This window comes from Thermobia domestica, chromosome 1 (assembly GCF_964235325.1).
Source record: "Thermobia domestica chromosome 1, izTheDome1.hap1.1, whole genome shotgun sequence".
Classification (NCBI taxonomy): Eukaryota; Metazoa; Arthropoda; class Insecta; order Zygentoma; family Lepismatidae; genus Thermobia; species Thermobia domestica.
The window spans coordinates 71,946,091-71,972,106 of NC_137454.1; the positions used below are offsets into that span (position 1 = coordinate 71,946,091).

Here is a 26,016-nt window from a genome sequence, read left to right on the forward strand (position 1 = left end):
AATTCTCATATGTTCTAGTATTGATTGTAGTCTAAATATTTTGTGTCACAGCGCATTTATCATTTTTTGTAAATTATACAACTGTCAATATTGAAGCTGATGGATGTTCTGTGTTCACTGAAATGACCTTCGCCGGTCAGTTCTTTGCACATCGGGTGTCATACTTACTAGGAAGCCGTATTAATATTGCGGGATTAAGCTGATAGAACTAACGCTCTGATACTCGATATTACTTGTTTTCCATTTTTGTTTATAGTCTGTGTATTTTCCATAGTATCTCTGCCAACGCGTTACGGTTGCTGTTTTAAGAAGGAAAACTGGTGTCTTATGCTGGCCCTGATTATATTAACAAGGAAAGCTATCCAACTTCTCGACGAGTATCGCATTGAAACTTGCACAATTGGAAGGACATATTGAAAGATGAATATATGCTTACTCTTACGATTCGCAACGTCGTCGAACCGGAAGTAGAATTATCGTTCTCCCATAGCCTCTGAAAGTTATGTACTCTGGTCATACGTGCCAGAATGGGATACACTGGAACCTGTTTCCTCACGAAGACAAATATTGCAAACTCAAGATGATAAGTCAAACCAGCGATTCAAGGGTTCCGACTTTGAATCCCGGCGGGGTATGGTTGTTTGTGGATTTTAAAACCTTTATAGCAGTGCTAGAGGACACTCAAGACGGGCAGAAGTCCTTCGTTACTTAACGGGCCCAACAATATAGCCTATTTGTTGTTCTCTCATTATTATATTTACTTATCATAGTGCTCATATTAATAATGCTAACCATACTATTACTACTACTACTAATAATAATAATAATAATCACAGAAATCCATTTTTGCGTTGCGGTTTCAGTGTGTCCGTTTGGAACTTACGATCGGTGTATCATAATGTGTTCCATTTGACATCGGTTTGCATCAATGACATACTAGAGGTCCCAATCACCACCGACTGTTATCATCATGAGTTTGCAATATTTGTCTTCGTGAGAAAACAGGTTACAGTGTATCCCATTCTGGAATGTATGACCAGAGTACATAACTTTCAGGGGCTATGGGAGAACGATAATTCTACTTCCGGTTCGACGACGTTGCAAATCGTAAGAGTAAGCATATTTCCATCTTTCAGTATGTCCTTCCAGTTGTGCAAGATTCAATGCGATAGTCGTCGAGGAGTTGGATAGCTTTCCTTGTAAGAAAATTAGAAAGAAACTCATATTAAATGAGAAACTGAATATTTATAATATTTACATTTTTTTTACTGTATATTGTGGGCAGCAGCAACGGCGAGCGCTGGTGAGAAATTGACATTTGGGCTCGGTAATCTATTGATACCGGATTTGAATTCTAAGTCGACGTTGTAGAGTTACATTTTATCAGATTATTCCTCAATTCGTACTTGGCGAAGACCATTATAATAATATATAGTTCCTAGCTGACGTCCTTCCAAACTTAGTTTTACATATAAAATGGCCTTTCAGCTGTACAAATAATAAATGCAAAGCATATCTCTACTAACATTATAGAGTTCGTTTCTTTGTACTAATTCGGAGATAGTTCTCATCAACGACTGGAAAATATCTCTTTCAGACACTTTAAATTTCATATCATGTTTCTTAAGTCTAAGGAAGTAACATAGTGTGGAATAAGGTGAACTCGTTGAATTATTTCTCTATGCATTGTTTACTCTTTAATTGACCAATGCGACCGTTCATATCGATAACTATAAGACTAAAACAAATGAAGATCTCATAGGACAGAGAGATCTGCAATTGAAGATGGTTCGTTACAACATACTTCAGGTGAACCTTACGATTTGCATATTGCAAGCTTTAGGAAGTGGAGCATTTACTAATTCTTAATAATGTATTTTGCCTAATAGTTGGTGAAAATATTTAATATATTTTTTTAAAAAATGACTCACTATACTTCTCTGTTTTCTATTCATAAGTAACAGTTAATGTAAATTTGCAAAGAAGCGTTGCTCGATTTTTCTGGATAAAATTATAAAAAAAAAAAAAACCTCCCTAAGTAGCTCAAGAGCGTTGATTTATTAACAATATTATAATGCTCAATATCTGTATCCAGTTTCACTGTAAATTAGAGGCATTGGATTGAATTTAAGGTTATCAGTCTTCTCTGTAAAAATATATCAACTATGATATTAATTTTCTAAACCGACTTAAGGCGAAACCTGGAAGTACCTGTTATCTTTATGATGGGTAAGTTATTAAATAGAGCAGTTTAATAATTTTATGCCCGATTTGGAGTTATTTAAGAGACAGTTCCTATTTGTAAATACAAACCATTTATATACTTTGGCTTATGAAGCATTTATCAGAACTTACGGCTTTAATTTGCTATCAATAATAAACATGAACTCACAAAATATGCTGTATAAGGATATGCAACGCTCAGTTAAGTCAGGACAGTGCTTTGAATCCATGTCGCAACACTGCTCTGACTACAGTCTCAACACAAAAATGTCTTCTTTTTTGTTACTAAAATCTCTCTTGGTAGTGAAGGATAATAAATGCTTATTTTGAGTCTCAATTTCTCATATTTCGACCTAGTATAGCGGTAAATAGTCAATATTCTGAAATTTTTGTCCCACTATTTGACATATTCATGTAGAATGGAATACTCGAAGCGTCAATGGAATGAGCGAGCGTTTGGAATGGTCATTACTATTAGTCAGGATTGGGGAGTAACCTTGTGTATAGTGATCGTACTCTCGCTTTTATTCTTGCAATTAAAATGACTAATTTTTCCTGAGGTTTTTCTTTCTAGCTTCTACGTGCTTATTACGTTAGCCTCTTATTTTCTATTTTAATAATTAGAGCAGGCTTCTCACATGTTTTAATTTCTTTTAATAATTATTTGTTCTATTGCATTATCAATCTATATCAGATTTACACTTTTATATTACTTTTCTTCATATTTTATTTGTAGTGGTGCACTATACTTTCTGTTACTGTACAGTGGAGTATTTAGGATTTTGTTTCGGTGGGGGCTTGAGAACCAGTAAGAAGCATTTGTGTTATACGTATAATACAAAAAAATAATAATGAAATTATTTCCGAGCAAGAGGGGCTTGAGCCCTGTAGCCACTCCCTAAATACCCTACTGCTGCTGTAGAATATCTTATCACAACTAACTTGTTAACTGGTATTGGTATGAATGCATGAAGTTTTTGTGTTCCTTGTGCTGGTGTATCAAATCGTGCACTCAGAACTTTATCTGCAGCAGTAACTTCTAGGTGGGTAACATACGCAAAGTTCATGTTGTACACATTCTTGTTAGCAATCAAACTGCTGCTGTGGAGTAATTATTCGATCTGAAGATGTGTGCTGCAAACTTGCTCTAGGGGTTAGCCTCTTTATTGTCCCTTCCAGCTCATCACATACTCTTGCCATGGACGTGTGGCATGTTAAAATTGGGGACTGACAGGGGTGACTAGAATGCTAGTAAACCCCAACTAAAATTACGTCAAAATTTGAGTAAACTGGAACTTTACTAATGGCATCCGCTCTTTCTACCTTTAGCAACACAATTCATCATAATTTTCTTCCATCAGTGGTAGACTACTTACCGAAATAAAGTTAAGTTTATATATAATATGGTTCTTAGGTAATTTCCTCACCTTGATATTTTTACCGGTGAATTCCTGCTCAGTGTTCTTAAACGCATTTTCAGCAGTGTAGTTCTAGAGTCCTCATATGTTTCGATTTTTTAGAAGTCTTACGATGACACTTGATTTGATTGCGAATTTCGAATTTTTGATCTTCATTCTTCTATATTCGTAAAAAACTCAAAAGGTAAATTTACCTTTTTGTTCTTTATTTCGCTGTATGTTGAATGAACCATCCTTGATTACTTCTTTTTCCGTTTTAATGTCTAAAATGTTGTTTATTCTTGCTGTCATCCGGCTCCTCAGGGTATTCTTTCCATCTTCCTCGAACTCAATTCGCTCAATAAACACACATTGCTATCTTTGGTTTCTATATTTGTCATAGTAGTTGCCCTTCTACAGTATTCTCTTTCAGCATTGATCCATTTTTCTCGTACTCAAAATATTTGGGTGGACGCATCCCCCGTGGAAGTGGCAAAGAAGTACCACTTAGCATGGTTTCCAAACTAGTAGTGGTGCAGTAAAGTTGTCACGTTTTTCCTGTTCTTGTATTGTGCACCACTGCCATCAGAAAATATATCTTAGATACTGTGTTGATGTTTTCTTTGAAAAATGTAATCAATCTCTTCGGAAATATACGTACAGCAGTAATGTCATGTTGTATTCAGAGATAAGGTTAGTGTATGCGATTCCAACTGCAGACGTTTCACGGAAATAAACGGCAAATGGATGAACAGTGGCTTGTGCATTGTTCCAATGGAAACCTTGACCTCGTCTTGAAAAATGAAGGAATAATTTTCTGAAAAGTCATATGTAACAACAACAAAACCTACAGTTACCCTGTCTTTAGTGTCCTTCATATACCTTGCCTGTTTTGTTGCAATAAAAGCATGTGTCTGCAAGAGTGTTAATTTAGAAATAAATAGGTGAGAAAATTCGTTAGTTGACTTCACTAATGTCTCAAGGTCGCATGTATTGGATGTAAACCAGTTTGAAAGTAACATGCTCAATTGCATTCTGTTGAAGAACATTAGCCAGAATGCCCCTACCTTGTCAGCTCCTTGGCATTTAGTTCACTGCTGGAACAAGCTCTGCACTTGAGGTGGTTTGCACATAACTGACAGACAGTGATGGTAAGTTTATAAGCAGACCTCCACATTTTCCAACAACTTACCCAGTTTACATCCCAATCTCCTGATGTTCTATTCCAACCACTCATGTTCTTGCTTCAGTGGACCAGTGCACAGCTACTGGTCGCATATTTAATTTACCAGCTACAGACGTTATTACCACACAAGAGAGAATGGAAAGAATGAAGCAACATCTTAAGTTGTAATTGAGTACCATTTTGAAATGTGTAACATTTACTTGTTTCAAGGGTATTTATATCACACTTGAAAGATTCTTACATAGAGATGCAAGGGCTCGGAAAAAACCCGGCTTTTTGGGGAAAAAAACCTGTTTTTCCTGCTTCGCTTTTTGCCTTGGGAAATTTTGGGCTTTTTTCAAAATTTTGCTTTAAATTGATAAAGCATGCTTTGTTTCGCTTCTCTACAGCACAAGAACTCATTTGATTAGTGGTTGATGTAGACAATAATACAGAACCTCTAAAATAAACCATGAATTTCCAAAAAGATTTTTTTTTTAAATTCTTAACATATTTGCATTATGAATTCCAAAGGATTAACCAATATATATATATATATATATATATATATATATATATATATAGATATATAGATATATATATATATATAATTTTTCAACTTTTTATACACAAAAATTAGTACTTTTTTTAAAAAAAAAGACAGACAAATACCTAGCAAAATGTATGTAGTATTTTTACTTCAAAATATAAAACACCCTCTTTTTGAAACAAAAAACAAAATATGAGAGAAATAAATTTATATTATGATCTTAAAAGTTGCACATCAAGAGCTTGGTTTCGGGTGGTTCTGTACATTCTTGAAAGTTTTAGCTTCCATAGGGCTATATTTCGAACAACTTTTTCATTCATTGATCACGTACGTAATAATGTTACCAATTATCAAGTGCTTGGAATCAGTAAAATTCCGAATTCTATAATGCACTGACTGTTTCTTAAGCTTGTTCAGAATCGGGAAAGTACCAAATTTTTTTGTTAATGGATCATATGTGTAATAGACTGTTCATCTGGTCGTGCGGTTTCGTAGACTTATAACCACCATCATGGTTTACCCAGTCCTGAATTTTTAACGACAGAAATTCAACATATTACGAAACGTTTTTTTTTTAAATTATGGAATACATTTAAGAAGAGGGGAAAGAATCAATCACTGTTTCAATTCACAAGAAAGGTGACAAAACTAAATGTAATAATTATCGAGGCATTTCTCTCAACTTTCTATTAACAAGATTGATTCCATACGCAGATGAAATTATTGGAGATTATCAGTGTGGATTTAGGGAAATCGACCTACTATCGACCAGATATTTACTATTCGATAAATACTCAAAAAGAAATGGGAATATATTACCCAGTACATCAGCTGTTTATTGGTTTTAAAAAGGCTTACGACTCGGATAGGAGGGAAACACTGTACAATATTCTTACAGAATTCGAAATACCGAAAAAGCTAGTGAGATTAATTCAAATGTGTTTAAATGAATCCCAAAGTAAAATCCGAGCAGAAAAATTCTTGTCCATGAGCTTCCACTTCGAGAATGGCCCGAAACAAGGAGATGCGTTATCGCCATTATTGTTCAGCTTTGTTCCGGAGTACGCTATGAGGTAAATTAAAGATAGCAACCAGCCCCTAGAGCTGAATTATATTCACCAGATTACGGCGTATGCTGATCTAAATTTAATAGGGGGTGATAGGAGAACAATAGACAGAAATGCAGTCCTTATTAAACGCTTGCAACGACATTGGTTTAGAAGTAAATGCGGAGAAAACTAAATACATGGAAGTTCACCGGGATCGTAATATGGCAAATTATGGATGCGTTAAAATATCAAATAATACTTTCGACAAAGTGGGTACTTTCAAATATCTGAGATCAATAGCACCAGCCCAAAATCATATCCACAAAGAAATTAAATGTCGACTAAAATCAGGAAATTCGTGTTATTATTCACTTCAAAGTATTTTGTCGTCGCGAGTTCTGTCAGGGAACTTAAAATATATGAAACGATAATCATGCCTATTGTGTTTTATGGTTGTGAAACATGGTCGCTTGAGGGAAGAACGCAGACTGAACGTATTTGAAAATAAAATCCTGAGACGAATATTCGGACCCGAGAGGAACGGGAATGAGAGAAACTTCATAGCGAAGAACGGCATAATTTATACGGTTTACCAAACATCGTTACGGTCATCAATTCTAGGAAGCTCAGGTGGGCAGGTCATGCAGCCAGAATGGAAGAAGGTAGGAAAGCTTACAAAGTTTTAACTGGAAATCCAATCGGAAAACTCCATTAGGAAGGCTTAGGCGCAGATGGGAGGACAATATTAAAATGGATGTCGCAGAAATAGGAATACAAAGTAAAAACTGGATCCAGTTGGCTAAGGATTGAAGTCAGTGGAGAGCTTTTGTGAACGCGGCACTGAACCTTCGGATTCCATAGGCCATAGAGAGAGAGAATATATTTAAGTTAAGCACAGCTTCAAAACAACCATGAGTGAGTGGTTAGCTTTTGCGCTTCTATCGGGAAGTCCGGGACTCAACCCCGCATTCGACCATTTTAACAAGAGTTTTTCTTAACCCTTATCCGGGCAACCGGGGCCTCCCAGGCCCAGTAGATTCATTTTTCTAAAATTTCTCAATAACCATACATATTTCGAAGACATAAAATACTGAATTCTTCTATCTTTCGTCGAAGTTAAAATCATGAACATATCGAGTTGGTAAATTTTTTTTTTTAATTTGAAAATCTTTTCCTGACGTAACCGGGGCCTAGGAGGCCCCGTATAACTTTAGTGAAATTCCTGTGAAATATTAGATCAAATTGTCACATAATTATATACTGAACACGTGACTATTGTAACCTTTAGTCGGAACAGTATGCGGCAACAGACATTGAATTTTGAGGTTCTGCACTTAAAATATATACTGGACCTGACAGGCCCCGGTTGCCCGTTTACGTTACAAAAATGTCTGGACCGGATTTGCTATTCTGCTTGGTCGGCTTAGAAAAGCGTGACACGAAGTTTCGCTACTTGAAAAAAAAATATATATATACCGGTACATTCTAGACTAGTCTGAACAGTAAGTGACAATAGGCATTGATTTTATGTATTCTGCACTTAAAATATATACTGGGCCTCACAGGCCCCGGTTTCCCGTTTACGTTACAAAAATGTCTTGCCCGGATACGGGTTAATTATATCTGTGAATATAGAGATAGTGCGTGTACTGCGAGTTCTGGCCGACTTCCTTTCTTATCGTTGTTATTAATTACCAGCAATGACGGATTTGGTAAGGGGTTTTGTGTAGAGATGTTTTACGGCTGAAGCTTGTACCCCGAAATCACGGAATTTGTAAAACAAAAAAATATTTGTTATGCGTTTACTCAAACTTCATGTCCTTCTCAAATAAAAATAAGGTATTTTTAGAAAAACTAAACATTCATAAGAAATACCCCCCCCCCCAAAATACTTTTCTAAATCTACCACTGATTATCAGTATAAAATGGTCTTCAAGGTTGTATCCGGAAGGTTATTGCTGAATATATAAACAATACGAAATATTAGTTATGCTTGTACTCATAAACTTTCAAATAAAAATTAGGAAATTTTAGAAAAACCAAACACTAAGCAGAGAAACATCTCTCAAAATAATTTTCTGAATCCGTATTGATTATTTGTATAAAATGGTATTCAAGTTTGTATCCGGAAAATTATTGCTAAATCATTGCACAGCTACAGTATAACAAGAATGTGGAAGTACGCTTTGACAAATATACTGACAAACGAACGCTCTGACGGATATATTGAAAAACAAAAGTTTAACTTATGTGCTAGAAGCTAGAGTAGGCCTACCAATCTCTAGGAAATGAAACACGGATGACTAAAAAGAAATGATGTAGAGAAGGAAAAAATGTCGATAACGCAGAAGTTAAAATAAATATCTTCTACAGTTGCCCTCAAATACTACGTACTTTATGTTTACTTTAATTCATAAACACGTGTTCCATCCATCATGATGGTGAATTTAAGAGCGAAATATATCATTTAGGTATAACTTTAGAGTATACTATAAGAAAGCTATTTAAATAGAGAAAACATGAAAATGAAAAAAGCTAATTTCCAAAATTCTCGTTTTTTCGCAAAAAAGCCGGCCTTTTATGCGCAAAAAAAAAAAAAAACATCCATTCAAAAAAAGCCGGCTTTTTTTGCATCTCTACCCTTACATTATTTTTATTGAGGTCTGCTAGGTTCATTACTTTGTAACTCGTGTTTCCGTAGTCATCCCAACATAAAATTTACACAACAGCTGGACGCCATTACACTACACATGTTTTCTTGACAAAATCAAAAATGCATTTTTTCAGATATTTTGAGGTCAAAAGTTAGTGTGTGAACTTGATCTCCCAAAAATTATAAATGGTTCACACCTATTTTTTGATGAAAGGGCATTTATTCAATGAGTTTTTTTTTCACTTAATGTTTGCGAAAATTGGCACTTTTCTTGTGAGGTTGGCAACACTGCTATCTGACAACTAATTGTCACTGGAGCATATAGCTTAGCAAATGTATATTTCACAAGCTCTTGCTTTTCACCAACTTTCATCACAATCTGAGATGGTGAGGTTAAAAATCCTTTATTTTGTGATTTGGCGTGGATTGACTCAGTATCAATACCAGAAGAAAAGACAAGATTGACGATTGTTGTGAACGAAATGAATTATAATCCTTTTTGAAACGGTAGATTGCTATTATTAATTTCGCCGGGCTCGCACTTTTACTTGGGCTCTTAATAAAGATACACCCAAGAAAAAAATGTTTAACACCTTTTCCCATACACTAGTAATATCCCAAAAGTCACTTAGGGTTTTATTATCACCATGGTGTAGACCTAGTCAGATATTCATGTGATAGGGCTTTTTCCTTCCTACATGCTGTACGTTGCGAAATAAGGCATTACATACAATGACCTATACTATCATTTATATATGGTGCTTTTTCGCAACACGCTTCAAATAGATACAGCTCAGAATGGAGAATGCATTACCCATTCTACAGCATAGTTCTCGTTCATTCCTGACGACTGCTTTTGTTGAGTTTTTTTGTTGGTTTGGTTGCATCTGTCCAGGCGTATTTTCAATCAAATATAATGAAATTACAGCATTCAAGGATCCATATTCTTTTTGTGCGACTCTATAGAATTGTAAAATAAGTGTAAAAATCTATTAACGTAGTCATAATTGTGTAAAAATCTCTTAGGTAGTTGATATATGTCAAAGAAAGCTCCTTTTGTACTTTTCGGGTCATTAAGCCCAATGGAGACCCTTATCCTATATAGGCGAAATACCTTTAAAACGAGGTTTGAATTTTAGCGAGCACAAGATTGTTAGAACTAATCTATTCTTTTGCAATATGAGAGAAAAATAATTTAAGAGTACATTTCTTGTAAGGTTTCAATGCGAATGGACTGATGGTAGTGTCCCCTAGAATATTTTGGTACTAATCTTTGACAGCGATCCCATTCTTAATGGCACTGATCGTAGGTATCTGATTTACAGAGAAAAATATTGTATGTAGTCAGTTGTGCCTATGAAATTCTTATACGCGGAAATTACATGAACATCTTAACGGAAAAAAATAAATATCCTTTAAATTCCCTATAATCTGTACTGAAAATAATTTACCTTTGTTCTTGGTATATTTTATTGTTAAAAAATTTGTGCTTATAGTTCTTTCAATTATTTGTTTCTAATATTGGTAATTAGTTAAGAGTAAAAGAAGCTAATCCCCTTAAGGTATTTTCCATCCAGCTTCCATTAATTACCAAATATCACTCATCACTTTTGACCCATTTATTCAATGAAATACACATAATCAATTGACGTTAGCTGTAACACATTAAATATTTACGAAACGAAAATAAATTTAATCTGACATTATAATAACAGTTTTAAAATTAACTGGAAGAAACAAAGCTTTTTTGGAAATAAAAGGGATCCGACATTCAAATATTTCTGTCCTGAATATAATTTAATTACACTAATGATACTTCATATGGTGTTTTAAACTAATTTTGTGAGAAAACGATTTTCCACACTCATTACAACTATAGGGTTTCTCATTTGTGTGAATTCTTCTGTGCTTTGTGAGGTTAGTGCTTGCTGGGAAACCTTTCCCACAATATTCACAAACAAAAGGAAATTCACCTGTATGTATCCTCATGTGCTTAATGAGCTCTTGTTTCCACGAAAATGATTTTCCACAAAAACTACAACAGAAGAGTCGTTCTTGAGAGTGCGTTCTCTTGTGGCTATGCAGAGCACCTCTTTGTGCAAAGGTATTTCCACACAATTCACATCGATATGGTCGCTCTCCACTGTGGATACGTATATGATTTATCAGACCCCAACTACGAGTAAAAGTTTTACCACATTCACTACAACTGAACGGCTTTTCCGCGGTGTGGATCTTTATATGAGATAAAAGATTAGCCTTATGTCGAAATGATCTACCACAATGTTCACAGCTGCACCAACTGTCTTCACGATGAACATTCAAATGCTGGGTTAAGTAGTCTTGACACGTAAAGGCTTTGTTACAAATTTGACAGTTAAAAGGCTTTTCGTATGAATGAATTGCACTGTGCCTGGTGAGAGCGTAATTATTGGAAAAGGTTTTACCACAGAAAACACATGAGAGGTCTTTTCCACACGTTAATCTCTTATGTTGTCTAGTACGGTTCATTAAGGGGATATGTTCATAGTTTAAATCGCAAATAGGTTCCAGGAAATCTTTAGGAATTTTTTCTTCAATAGTTGCCTCTAGGAAGAAAGCAGAATCTTTTTCAGTGATATGGCTTACTCCACAATTATCATTATCAAATTGTTCATAATTTATTTCACATTCTTCAAGCTTTATTTCCACTGAAGATTTATCAGCCTCACCAATGTTATTTTCTAATTTAAGTTGCACTTCTTCCATTGTTTTGAAAGTAAATTTAATGTTTAGCAACTTCACTATTTATATCTGGTTCAAAATTATGAAATTATATACATATGCATGTCTTCTTAGCACGGCAAACTCAACTTCATTACATTCTCTTCCTGTAATAAAATCAGATATTAATAACTTGTTAGTTATTTTTTATTAAATAGAATATTATACAGAAGCATTTCACACATATCATAACGCCAACAGATATTGGCACCATTTAGACAGACAAGAAATGTAACATGTTATGGGTGAATGAAATGTCATAAATGGTGTGAAAAGGGGTTCACTGCTTATTCTACATTCAACGTTTTCCCCTATATTTGACTTATGGAGAAATTGCCTTTATGTTATTTCATTGGTGATTATAACAATTCTGCTATTAACACATTCGTATCGTATGTCGAGCTGTTGTCACACGAAGTACTTGAAGGTTTAAATCATATGATAACTAAATTTGCAAAGTGCAACAGGTCAATATCACCGGAAAAGTGTTTTTCTATGCAGTTCTCTTGCGTTTTTTTTATCTAGATGGTTAGGTCGGATATGCTGTGTTGTGCTTAGAATAGTATATTTGAATCTAATTTGCGCGGGTTAATACAGCCAAACAATTTACTGGGGAGATATTAATTAGAAAGTTCTATCTGGATCTACTCTGATGGAAACCATGTTAACGGAAACAATTGATGCATTGGGCGAGAATTGAGTACTAGCGAAAAATATAGACCCAAGTAGGAAATAGATAACTACGATAGCGGTCACTAAAACATATTTTTCTAAACGGAGTGGCAAACTGTCTAACAATAACACGGAAGCACTTTTTCCAATGGATTCTGCTAGTCACTGGTATGACAACTTGGCATGGATTACAGGTGTGTTCTGAGTGATGATAACGTCTGAAATACAGCAGTCGGAATCCAACTACAAGATTTCGTAATTTACCGAACATCAAGCAGAATATCATTGGGAGATTAAGAGGACCATTGAAAAGGCCAAACATTTCGAAAGTCAAATAAATTGTTCGCTGTTTTGGAAGTGATTTTGCAGTTTAACGTCCTCAGTTTGTGAATCGAGGTTTAGAGAGACAATAGTGTTGATAATGAATATAATGGTGGAATGAAGGAAGTGGGGTGAGAAAACCTGAAAAAATACGCACAAATTGTTTATCCACCACATTTCCATAACCCATTAAACCCTAGCTGGGATCGAATCAGAACCTCACGCAGCACAGTTTTAGTGCTCTACTACTGAGCTACCAGGGTCACGGCGATGTTTTCTCAGACTATTCGGCGAAAGCAAACGAGTCACACGGTGACTGTTTTGTCAAATAATAATAAGATTGATAAGGACATGGAATGTTGTAACAATGAAACAAGAGAAAAAAATGAAAATTGAAACGATATTTTAGATCTGGTACGAATATTTGATGTTAGATGGAAAGGTAGTATAAAACAATGAAGCTGTACAATCCAGATAATGAAAGGTAGTTTTATTCAGCTGTGATGCGACAGAAATACAAACTAAAGCTCGTAGATTTACAGGAAAAAAATTAGCTCGTTTCATCAGGTTTGCATAACGTACGTGATGAAAAAAAAAGTTCACTCACAGGCACTCACGCAGTCTGTGAGTGTACTAATAGGACCCATCGAATAGCAGGAAATTGGGAACCACAGCTTTTCTGAGCCGCCGTCATGTTTCATGACAGAGAGAATACACGTCACACCATGTGCTTTTGCTATCAGACATTGAGATATATCGTAGGGGCCGTTGTTGGAAGCATGGTTACAGAGACCTCATGCAACAATTATAGCCTTTTCCTATAATTGATGGTCGATTTTGGACTTTTTCTTTGTGTTGATATTTGTTGGAGGTGATCAACTGTTTGAATATTGACACCCGTCTGCAGATGTTCAGATTTATGCAACCGAACGTTCAGTGATGCCTATCTTTGGGACTTTTCTTGCGACCACTATTATTATTCGCCGATCTTTTTAACATGAGTTCCGTAATTTTTTTCTCTGAACGCTATTACTAGTGATATATCTAACTTATTGAAAACCTTAAATGTATCTGCTACAATTAACGGCACATTCACAATTAAACTTCTCTGGAACAAAAGCTTTCTGATTTTCCATTAACATTGTGTCCTCGCTTCAATACATGCTGTTTTACTTGGTCTAGTACGCTTATGATAACGCAGAGATAGTCACCACCGTCATATATCCTGTGTCATTATTTTACACATCTTATGTATTGTGAACTGCAAACTACACGCTTTCTTATCAATATATACATCAGGTATTTCAAACTAACACCGACAACGTATAGGAATTGATCCGAACACTACGATACGATAAAAAGTATAGGGAAATCTAAGCGTAGAAACACTTCCATTTGGCGTTATTTCCAGTCAAAAATAAGTCGGCAAAAAACATGAACAGTTACAACTTGAGAACAAATTTCAGATTGTAGTCGGGTATGTCCATTTGAGGCATGGATTCAAGTAAAGCATAATGGGACGAGGTGTAAGAATGGTCGGTGATCCTGAAAGAACTGACAAAAGTACATTTATCTTTATTTACATGTAGTAATTGAAAGCACTTCGGGTGGATTATTAAGAATTTGTTACCATTTAGTCTTTATTGATAAATTCACATTAGTATAATGGAAGTTACACGGGTTCTCATTAGTTAAATGATATTTGATAGCAAATGAAAGCAGTCGTTGCAACAGTGGTAAACTTTATGTAATTTGGCCAAAAATTTAGAACATGACAATCAGTAAAAGAATATGGAATAAGGAAGCTAAACAATATTAGGCGTTATGTAAAAACATATTAAACAGTGTATGAATTAATAAGAAATTTTGAAGATGAAATATTAAATAATTGCGTACTTATTATTCTTAAGACTGAGAGGGTAAATTGGACAAATCTATCAATCAAAAACTAATAGAGAACTTTATCAGTCCCTTTGAAACGTAGACTGGTCAGATGTTCCAAACAATCAAAAATTTTGGAAGGTTTTTAGAAAATTTGAACATAAATTCTTCACTATATAGACTTTGTAGATTACGCGAGAAAATATGGCCTTCTTTCTCTGGGACAAGTGCGGTGCCATTTTCATATATTTCTTGGAATATGACTCCACAATTAAGGGGAAACTTTATTTTATTATTTGTCACTGGACAAAGTACGATGTTTCTGCAAACCAAGTGACCGAAGCTGCAAGATAAGATCAAACTTCAACATGACAGTGCCAAGCCTCACGGAGCCATGATGACATAGCAGAAAATTATGAAAGTGGGATGGAAAGTCATCCCTCAGTCGCCTTATAGCCCAGATTTGTCCACTTCGGGTTTCTTCCTGTTTGGTCATCATGCGACGAAAACATTCGACAGTGACAAGGCCCACTTTTCTTGTGTGAAACAATCGTGTAAAAGTTAGCCAGCTGAATTTTAAGAAATTGCATTCAAGGCATGGAAACAATTTTGGACGAGATGCGTCACAGCAGATGGAAGGCTACATTGAGTGGCATGGTCTTCTAGCCAAAGGATCAAAGTATAATTCATGTAAAATTTCATATTTATATTGCAAATAATAACAATATTATAATCAACTCTGAAATTTTATTGTGCGCCCTATGTAACTTACAAACATTACCTAAGAAAAATTTATTTATGAATGTACTACACTTCCTACTACAATTGTAAATTAGATAGAAGAAAGAATATAACTATGAACTAGTCCTTCGTGCAATAAGCCCATGAAAGTAACTGAGAAATATCATCTCCCCGCATGGTTAGTTTTATAGCCAGAGTATAATAATCTATTAGTAAGAGATCTGCTATTTCTTAAATAGTTGTTTTGAGCTATATCTCATTGTGTAACCGCACACGAAGCTTTAAATTTGATTAGCAAAATCCTTCGCCAGAACAGTTAGTACGTAGAAAACAAGGGAACTGCTTTACTATCTAATTCTTTATCTGATATAGGAGACAGAAACAGAGAAGTCAACATAGTGAATATTTAAGTCACTGCTTCTTTTTTCGTTCCAAATTTGATAAGAATTTGGTTAATAATGATATCTGGCGTATTGTCAAAAGCAGCTACTTGGAAATGACTTTGCGGGTTTGTAAAGCGCTTGTCCTGCACTAGCTCCGACATGTTATGCCAGAACCCGATTGTTTTACAAGTTCAGTGGCAGACACCATTGTATCTTAAAAATTATTTATGTAATTATACAATGTATTAGTAGCACCCTGAACAAGAGTTGAAGTTAGGGAGAGTTTTGAAGAAGAGTTGATGTCTGTAGACATCAACATCATTGGTCAGAAGGAATATTGAAATCAACTTAATAGTTTGAAGGATCGTATGAAGGAGAATTTGGAAAACAAATTCAAACTCTTTTAACTGTTTCTAAAGATCGCCTTCGCATCTCGTTAGTGCTTTCTGATTGTAACGCAATTTTCTTGAAAACTTTATACTATCTAAACATGTGTAACGTAAATTTCTCAATGAATCAAACCTCTAATGCCCAACACGAAGTTATTTTCTTTCTTTAATGAACATGAAGTTCTTCTAAGCAATTCCCACCTTTTAGTGCTTTTACTTAAAAGCACATATTCCCTCTATTGTCAACATAAAATAAAAATGTTCTTGCACATATGATACAGCCTCATTCAGGACTAAGCTGAAATTATGTACAGCGCAGGGAATATACTTAGTGCATTTTTGCTAGTCTTCAATTCTTGTTTTTACGCCCTTATAAATACCAGATATACTTGCTGCTTCATCACATTTCTTCTAACATCTTGACAATGAAAGTTTAATTTCCTAAAAAAATTTTCACAATTTATGTTTCTAACCCGACAGCAGTACGATTTGTAATATTTTTGAATCATAAAGAAACTCTCCTTAATTTTGATTTCAAACGGCTCTCCCGATGAATCCTACTCGGTAGTAACATATCGTCATACAGCAGAACAGCTTTAACCCGTCACCTTTGGGACCGAAGCTGTGGTCAAAACGAAAAAAAAGTCGAATTATCAGAAAATACAGATTTACAGTAAAATAAACAATCTCTGAACTCAAAAATGACTCTATTGTTCTCTACAAACGAACAGTAAGCACTGAAAACTGCACAGTACACACACAACGAAAGAACCGATATGAGATGACGCAGCACTAAACCTGATATGCGGTAACAGCAAGTAAACAACAATGCCGCGACGACAGTAAAGAATGGGTCTCATGAGTCACTGACGAGTCGGGACAAATTCGGCTCGAGCATGGTCGGATGAACCGCAGTGGCGGACCAGCCGAGGGCGGACGGGAGGAGTTCTACCGTATTTGACGTCATGGGTTCTTTCTAGTAATATCTTGAGAAGCGGCCATAATTATAGAGAAAAACAGCAATTTTATCTAATTTTCATATATTGTTCTTTTCCTTTATTGACAGAAGTTCGATCAATTCATTTTGACTATACTTCTCAAATGAATTTGGCTTTGTGAGAAGACGCTCCGGAACAGGGTTATATTTAGCTAAAATTCTGACAGAAAAAATGTTACTATATGCTTTTCGTACATCTTCCTTACGACCTCGAAATGTTATATTAGAAACTACAAATGTTAAGAATAACACTAACAATAACATCAAGGATTTCTTTCCATTTGTTTATTTCGTTCTTTACTTCACATTTCATATATCCATCTATTGTTTTTGTTTTCCACATATTGAGTACTACGAATGCACGTAAGTGAGAATTGCAACAGTAATGCTTTACTATTTTTATATTTTCTTTGATAATACTTGCCAATTCGGAACTCAATGAATACCCGGTAATAAGAAGCAGCACTAGAAGAAGAGTCAGTATCGATGCGGGTGGGGCCTACATTTCTGAAAATAAAACTAAATCAATTTTGAACAATTTTGATTTTCCTTCCCTTTTTTCCTTTTCTGAGCACCATTCACATGTTCATACTTCGATTTTAAACTGTTTCATGTTTTATAAATACAAAATATTCATTTCAGTAAAGGCAAAGAGAATAACGAAACTATGAAATGTCTGATGTAATTACGTATGTGCTTACTGAAGTTCAATCAACAGAAAAATAATAATAATGTGAAAAAGCGCGTTGTTATATATATGAATTGTTTTGCAGCAACCATGGGAAATTAAACACCACAGCAAGCTGTACAAATGCCAATATTTAGCTGGGTCTGTCGCCCTCTGATTACACGAACATGAACAGAGGACGTCATATTTTAAATTGTTTATGGTTATATTAATATGTCTCACTCACAATAAAAACTATTTCATTTCTCTACTTCAGATTTCATGCTCTTTTTATTCACTAAACAACTGTGCATCTATATTGTATTACTGCGCAAAACACTACGTTTCAAAGAAATAAAGGAAACAATGTTTCAATAGAATTATTATTATCTTGTTTCCATATTTTATTACGGTCAGAGAGGATTTAACCATCACTAGCTTTGCAGCATCCAAACTTACGCCATAAAAACTATTGTAGAAAAGATATAAACCAACTTGCACTAGATTGGCAGGAAAAATCACGTATGCAACAAATTCGCAAAGTGAAGCCGTAAAGGAGCGATTATCGAACTGATGGCCGCATTAACACAATACGTCATAATACGGTGTTAGTCACTATCACTCCACAGATATCCACCATTTTTTCAATTTAGTTACTAACACATTGAGTTTGAAACACTGATATATATAATCTGTTTTAAGTTTAGCTAATATGATCTCACTATGTGCCTACATCTGGTTTAAGATCAAATTTCATCTTTTATCTAATTAGCTAACCAACAATGATGACATTCATAACTTTTTTTTTCTGTCGGACGCTTACATTTCATATCATTATCTTAATTTCCCATAAATTTGGAATCTTGGAGGGCCATATGCAGAAATTAACCCATAACTTCACTCAGAATAAGTGCTAGACATTGAGATGGTTTTATGTAAGTGGTGTCTGGTCTAAGAATTCAACTCACTATACGATGCCACACTACTCTCAATTTGCATGTATTTTAGTGCTTGTGTAGTTTGGGGCACCACATTTTGGAAGATTTACAGATAAAATTCAATACTTTGCTTAAAAAAGGCATATTTATAAGGAATAAATTCATGCAGGCGACAGAATTAAACAAAAAGCAATGCAGCTGTATTTAAGATTTACAAGGATACGGTTACTAGTGCAAAATCATTACAAGTTCTTTACGAGGATAAAATAAGTGAATGCATATGAACGATGACTCTATTAAGTGTTATCTTCCACCGGCGGTATCTACATTTGATGTTTAGAAGTGGAGCGTTCCTAGTATGAAACAATTACAAGTGCCGCTGAAACTCGTATCATTAACGAAATCCACTTCTTTTCACTACTCTAGCCTACACGCATACCCACCCTCGATAACGCACCTGCTTCTTTCACTCCCGCATGAAAGCACTAGCTTCGCCCTCTTCTGACCCGGTTAGATTGCATTCGTGTTAAGTGGCCACTTAGCACAGGTTGATTTGTTCTTTTGTACTAGTTTTTATAGCATAGAGCCGAAAGCCTATTTATGCGTATATTGTAGAAGAATTATAAATTTTCAACAATTACTCGTTGCCCCACTTGAATTTTATGCAAAGTGAGATATTTGCATGTTGCCCAGGGGAAACCTTTGAGAGAACACTCGGAAGGAAGTTAGTGAAAGAATTATAGTTTTTCAAGGGTGCAGTTTTACTATACGGATCCACAGATTTATAAAATTTACAGAAGAAATTTCTAATAATATTTTAATAGAGTAGTGTATAAGTAATGGAAAAATTGTGTGCACTTACCTCTGAGATGCGTTTTACGTGGAAATATGGAAACTAAAGCTGAGATGCACGAATTCTTCCATAAGCTGCCATAAAATTTTGGCAAGTCTGTAATTTCCCTATCTTATATCAAGAACAGAACTCAATCAACCTCTGCGGGACTTCTAACTCGTTCCTAGTACTACTACCCGTTCCTACTCCTACTACTACTTAGTCCTATTCCTACTACTACTTCTCCTCCTCCTATTCTTACTACTACTTACTCCTATAACTACTACTACTACTACTACTACCACTATTTATACTATGGATCCGGATAGTAAAACTAAACGTTGCTTGATGTTTTGCATAAGACCTGTTAAAGTGAACAAACACCGGAAAAGCACACCTCGAAAATGATTGCTGAATGTGCAAGAAATGAAACCAGAGACAAGGAAGTATTATTTAAAAATGAATTTCTGTGCGGACACGCATAGTAAAACTGTACGTTTTCAAGAATTCTTTCTAGTGGTGCACGAGTAAACTAGTACGCTAATCTTTATATTTACGAAGAACAATATGCGTAAAATATGTACTTACTGAACTTTGGACACCAAAATATAGGTTAAGTTTAAGCACACCACAATTTGCAACGTTTACACGTAAAATTCAATATTGCGTGGAAAAACATATAAGGAATGTCTGTAATTTCTAGAGGAGGCTGAAATAAATAGTTACACAGCTGTATTATATATTTCAAGTGTAGAAACCAAACCATTACTAGTGTGAAATCATTACAAATGCTACAAGAACTCGTATCATAACTAAAAAAGGCAAATTTTTACTTTGACTCCAACTGTGACTTCTGTTAAGAATTATACTATAAGTACAAGGGCCACAATGTTACTATACGATGTTAAGAATTATACTATAAGTACAAGGGCCACAATGTTACTATACGAAGTTAAAAATTATACTATAAGTACAAGGGCCACAATGTTACTAAACCTATAAGAACCGATTAAAGTCACAGTTGGAGTCAAAGTAAAGACTTGCCCTAAAGATAACTAAACTCGTAAGATAACTAAAGTGTTTTCACTACCCTCACTAACACACACATTCCTACTATCCTACACATCCTTAAAGCTTAACCCCAATGTAGGCCGTGAGTGGGTTACATACCATTCGTGATTTTACTGATCCACTAGTTTTGGGGGTTGTTTCGTGTTTCTTGTATTGCAGTTTTTGTGGCATATGTTCGGGAGCTGTATCTATACGGTAATTATGAAAGAGCTAACAATTACTTCTTGTGAAATCCTTTTTAATTCCATCTATGCTACGTGGGGAATTGTCATGTCGTTCAGTGCAAACCTTTTGGAAGGTAATAAGTAGAAAATCAGTAAAAGAATTGCTATTTGTCAACTATTTCTAGTGCTGTGCCTAAACTTGACTTGGACGCCCGAAAATTATTAGAAGGAAGAAATGAAGATTGTGTAAAATATAAAACTATACTCTCTTACTTGCTGATCTTTTAGACACCTTAATAATAGGAGTAATACTGGTAAACAATTTAGATTTTCCTGCAAATAAAGTTCAACTGCTTTTCTTGGTTAGACATAATGACGTCACATTTCTAGTACATTAACCTGAAATCAGGGGTGCCCAATCATGATTTGAAATATTGTTCATTTCACTTTCGTCAATCATGAATGTTTCCAAAAGGCAAGCACAGTATGCGTCAGAATCATCAATATATTAAATTATAGGCAAGAAGATTCCAAGTGCTGTGAAAAGAAATTAATTTTCACAGAAGAGCCATAATAATAATAATAATAATAATAATAATAATAATAATAATAATAATAATAATAATAATAATAATAATAATAACTTTTTCACAGGGTCCGGACTACTTAGTCATGTAACTCAACACACATTCTTACTCTTTCTCAATAAAACTATACTTGTTTTAGCAGAACAATGATAATGTAACATAAAGATTTGATCATGTACTTCATCTGTGCATTTCTTTCCTATAAAAATGATCTAGTTCCATTGGGCCTTATGCAGAGTCATTTTGATACTTGTTTAGTACAATACTAAACAGTTCGACTAACGTATATTTCTTGCAGTAGTCAGGTTTTTAGTATGATGCTAATCGTATTTCAAAACAACTCTGCATACGGCGGATTATTATTATTATTATTATTATTATTATTATTATTATTATTATTATTATTATTATTATTTTGTGAAGTACTTAACAACTTATCGTCTTTTCGAGTGGAGAATAACACCGGTTCAATACTATATACTATCTTGTAGTATTGAAACCTTCCCAATAATAATAATAATAAAAAATAGGCGCGGGCCTGTTTACACAAAAAGTGAATGATTATTTTCAAGAAAATGATTAAATGCTACGAACTTTATGAAAGTAATACTAACAATGAAATATAGCAACAAGAATAATAGCAATAACAGCATTGATAATAACTAATTGATACAGGAACATTTTGTTGACTTCACCCCGATGAATGGATTTTAAATCCTTGGGCTTTAGGCATTACAGTCATACTAAAGGCGTGACTACTGCAGGAAACATATGTTAGTCAAACTCTTTAGTATGGCATTAATTACGCGTCAGAAAGATTCTGCATAAGGCTCCTTTTATCTACCAACTATCCAGGTAACACATCGGCACATTACTAGTACTGGCAATCCAATACGACCATTTCTTAAACCAGCCATTAACCACCCTGTAGATCCGACTCAACCACTCACAGCTCTAATCATGAGTACAGATATTGTCGATGCTCTCCGTAATCGCCGAAATACAGCTCCTGGTTCCGAAACTATCATTTAGAACCAACTTTGTCAGGCACTAACAAGTTTTCATGTTATCCTTGCTGTGTTATATACACACTAGCGGATTTTTTCCTACTTACGGAAGCTTGTCAAAATTGTCGTTTTCTTAAAACCTCATAAGTATCCTACTAACATCGGTTCTTATCGGCCAATCAGAGTTACCAATGTATTCAACAAAACATTTGAACAAATCCTGGTTAAGTGTCAATCTATCTGAAGTGGTCCAAAAATGGGGAAATGGTTGCTCGACCATCTCCGAAAATTATAGAAATTGCAGTGTGATGAACTTTCTGTATGAGAAGGTCAATAACATCATACACGTTGTCGATGTACAAGTGCTCCTGAATGGCGGCCATCATTGTTGTCGGTGGAGTGCCATTTTTTGCATTTGCAAGCGTTTACGAAAACTACAGTTCCTCAAGACGTACGTATGAGACAAACTCCAAACAAAAACGAATGTTTAGAAGAGAGACTAAGGTACAGGAAGAGCATACACTCTTCCTTCTAAATAAATATGCAGAGCTGCAAACCAATCCATGAAATCACTAGAAAAATACAGAAAATTACAGGGCCTTTATTTTGGAATGGCATTAAGTGGGGGTTCATAAGTTTTGTGCTGAATACTATTACACGTAAAGAGTGTGCAGAAATACCCACAGCTATGATACTAGTAGCACTATAGATTTATGGTGGGTCCGAATGTTGAAGTTTGTGATTTTGATGCCATTTTTGGGGCGTAATATCTCAGGAAGGTAAAGTGCTAAAAATTTCTGCTTAGGCCACAAAGAAATTATGATTGTGCATAAATTATTGCAAAAAATCAAGACTGATATTACATGGAGAAAAATAAGACATGTTAAAAAAAAGCGAAGAAAACACGCGCGTAACAATAGTCGTAGCCCGGACAAAATTAAATGTTTTGATATGTTTCATGCTAGATCTCACAAACAAGCCTATGCATGATTCAGCAATTAGGCCCGCTTTTGTTTGTGTTCAGTTGTGCAAAAGCTTGCGAGTGGCGATTTTTTCATCTTTCTAGCTCCATGGTCATTACCACGTTTATATGGTAAGGGGGTTAGCTCCCCCTTGGACCCACGATACCCATCGTCCAACTGGACTGCGGTATTAAGGCACTTAATGTATCAACAAAGTATCATTGGAATCCCATTCCAGTTACGAAAGTTAATGTGGTCACAATGTTGCGTTACACCTTTCTACAGTATCTTATCCTACTGAAAATGGTGTATGTGTGGAAAATAATTAAAATGATTGTTGTTTCCCTTCTCTTCTATAGCATTAGCAATAGCTTCTAGTAGCTGTAATTACAACAAGTTCTCACCATTACACGATTTAAGCAGTATTACAAACTTCATCAACGTCTATCATATCTCCGGAACGGTTTGAGATATCGAAGTGTTGTAAACGATAAAATAATTTACACATGCATTAGAAACCATACAAGCAACTACATATGATAATTTGCTCAGCATTTTTTCGAAATAAATGCTTTCAAAAAAATTGAAATTTTCAAGGTCTGGTAACTTCGTTCCTATTCATTCGAAACAAGTCATACCATGACCATGACGTTCAACACAAAAGTACTTTCGATGTGCATTATTCTGTGCATCTCCGTTATGCTGTAGTTGCGTTAGAGGCTTCCGAACTTTGGATGTCTGTGATACTATAACATCATTAATTTCCAACATTGAATCATAAACGTATTATGTCTGTGATACTATAACATCCTTAGTTTGCAACACTGAATCATAAAAGTAGTATTTTATGTATACGTTTCATACTTTGATTTGAAATATGTAATAATCTGATGTAATGCCATTTGAAAAAAAATATAACATTATATTGGGTTGGCAACACTGTTTGTTGAGTCTTTCTCTTTAATACATACAAATATGCCTTCTTCTTATAGTTGCTTCGTGCAAAGTTTCCCTTTTCTCTCTCTTTTGGTTTGTCCGTAATAGCGGATGGTCAAGATAAATTCTACACTTTGTAGATGTGGCAATGATCATGGAGCTAGAAAGATGGAACAAACGCCACTTGCAAGCTTTTGCACAACTGAACATAAACAAAAGCGAGCCTAATTGCTGAACCGTGCGTACTTTTTGAGATCTAGCATGAAACATATCAAAACATTTTAATTTTTCCGGGCTACGACCATCGTCACGCGCGTGCTTTCTTCGAGTTTTTACAATGTTCTCACGTTTTTCTCCATGTAATACCAGTCTTGATTTTTTTTTTTTTTTTTGCAATAGTTTATTCACATACAGAATTACTTTGTGGCCTAAGCAGCAATTTTTAGCACTCTGTCCTCCTGAGATATTATGGCCCAAAAATGGCATCAAAATGACAAACTTTAAAATTTGGACCCCTATAAATCTATGGTGTCAGTAGTATCATAGCTGTGGATATTTCTGCAGACTGTTTACATGCATTAGTATTCAGCACGAAACTTATGAATTCCTCCACTTTATGCCATTCCAAAATAAAGGCCCTGTAATTTTCTGTATTTTTCTAGTGATTTCATGTATTGGTGTGCAGCCCCGCATATTTATTTAGAAGGAAGAGTGTATGTCCTTCCTCTACCTCAGTCTCTCATTCGTTTTTGTTTGGAGTTCGTCTGATACGTACGTTCTGAGCAGCTGTAGTTTTCGTAAACGCTTGCAAATGCAAAATATGGCTCTCCACAAGACAACAAAGATGGCAGCCATTCAGGAATACTTATACATCGACAACGTGAATATGTTATTGACCTTCTCATGCACAAGGTTCGTCACACTCAAAGTTTTATAATTTTCGGAGATGATCGAGCAACCATCTCTGGACCACTTCATATGGATTGACCGCAAAGCGACTCTATTCTAATCCTCTTGTTCAGTCTCATCTTCCTTCCGTCATTTAACATTACTGATTAACTGTTAAAATTATTGAGCTATCTTGTTAACCATGTCAATAAACGACTGCTTTCTGTTCTTATTCTCTTTCATATTGAGCGCGCATTTGACAGTCTGGCATCAAAGACTTCTCTTCAAATTATTCCGGATTTTTACCATCATCATACGTTCGACTTACAGCCAATTTTCTTCATAATTGTTCATCTTTCATAGAAATAAATCAGCCACAATTACATAACTTCATCCTACGGGCCGGAGTACAACAAGGGTCTGTTTTGTCACCACTACTATACATCCTATATGTTGCTGACATGTCAACACCAGAATCAATAATTTATTCACTTCAGTTTGCTGATGATACGCCATACCCCGCTCTATATTCCTAAAATGATCGAATAGACGCAGCATTGCAACCAGCAATTAAGGAGTTTGATGCGATAAGAGCTTAAGTCTGAAACATGCAGTTGGAGGAAAATGATGTTGAAAATTTAAGTAGTGTTTTTTCTTACATAAAACAATGTAATATACATTTTATTCCGATATTGAATTGAAATGTTACCAGGAGGTTAAACAATCATGGTAATAGCTAGAAATGCGTTTGATGCAAAAAGGGCGTCTCGCTTACGCCCT

At 35.1% G+C, this 26,016-nt stretch overlaps 1 protein-coding gene across 3 annotated transcripts; it reads right to left on the bottom strand.

Annotated features, from left to right (window-relative positions):
- Nucleotides 1-10,641: 10,641 nt before the first annotated feature.
- Nucleotides 10,642-21,286, bottom strand: LOC145686001 (uncharacterized). 3 transcript variants are annotated; one of them, XM_081758827.1, is made up of 2 exons: nt 21,130-21,286; nt 10,642-11,907 (listed from the first exon to the last, which is right to left on the bottom strand). In XM_081758827.1, exon 2 carries the CDS (start codon nt 11,783-11,785, stop codon nt 10,844-10,846), a length of 942 nt encoding a protein of 313 aa, XP_081614953.1. In that variant the 5' UTR covers nt 11,786-11,907; nt 21,130-21,286; the 3' UTR covers nt 10,642-10,843. The 3 variants fall into 3 exon arrangements, with proteins under 3 accessions (XP_081614953.1, XP_081614962.1, XP_081614971.1); XM_081758836.1 differs by lacking the exon at nt 21,130-21,286 and adding an exon at nt 20,792-21,123; XM_081758845.1 differs by lacking the exon at nt 21,130-21,286 and adding an exon at nt 19,652-20,643.
- Between the last annotated feature and the right edge of the window lie 4,730 nt (nt 21,287-26,016).

Bases quoted from the DNA above. Each gene is read 5' to 3' on its own strand.
- LOC145686001 (XM_081758827.1), bottom strand. From the start codon at position 11,785: ATGGAAGAAGTGCAACTTAAATTAGAAAATAACATTGGTGAGGCTGAT.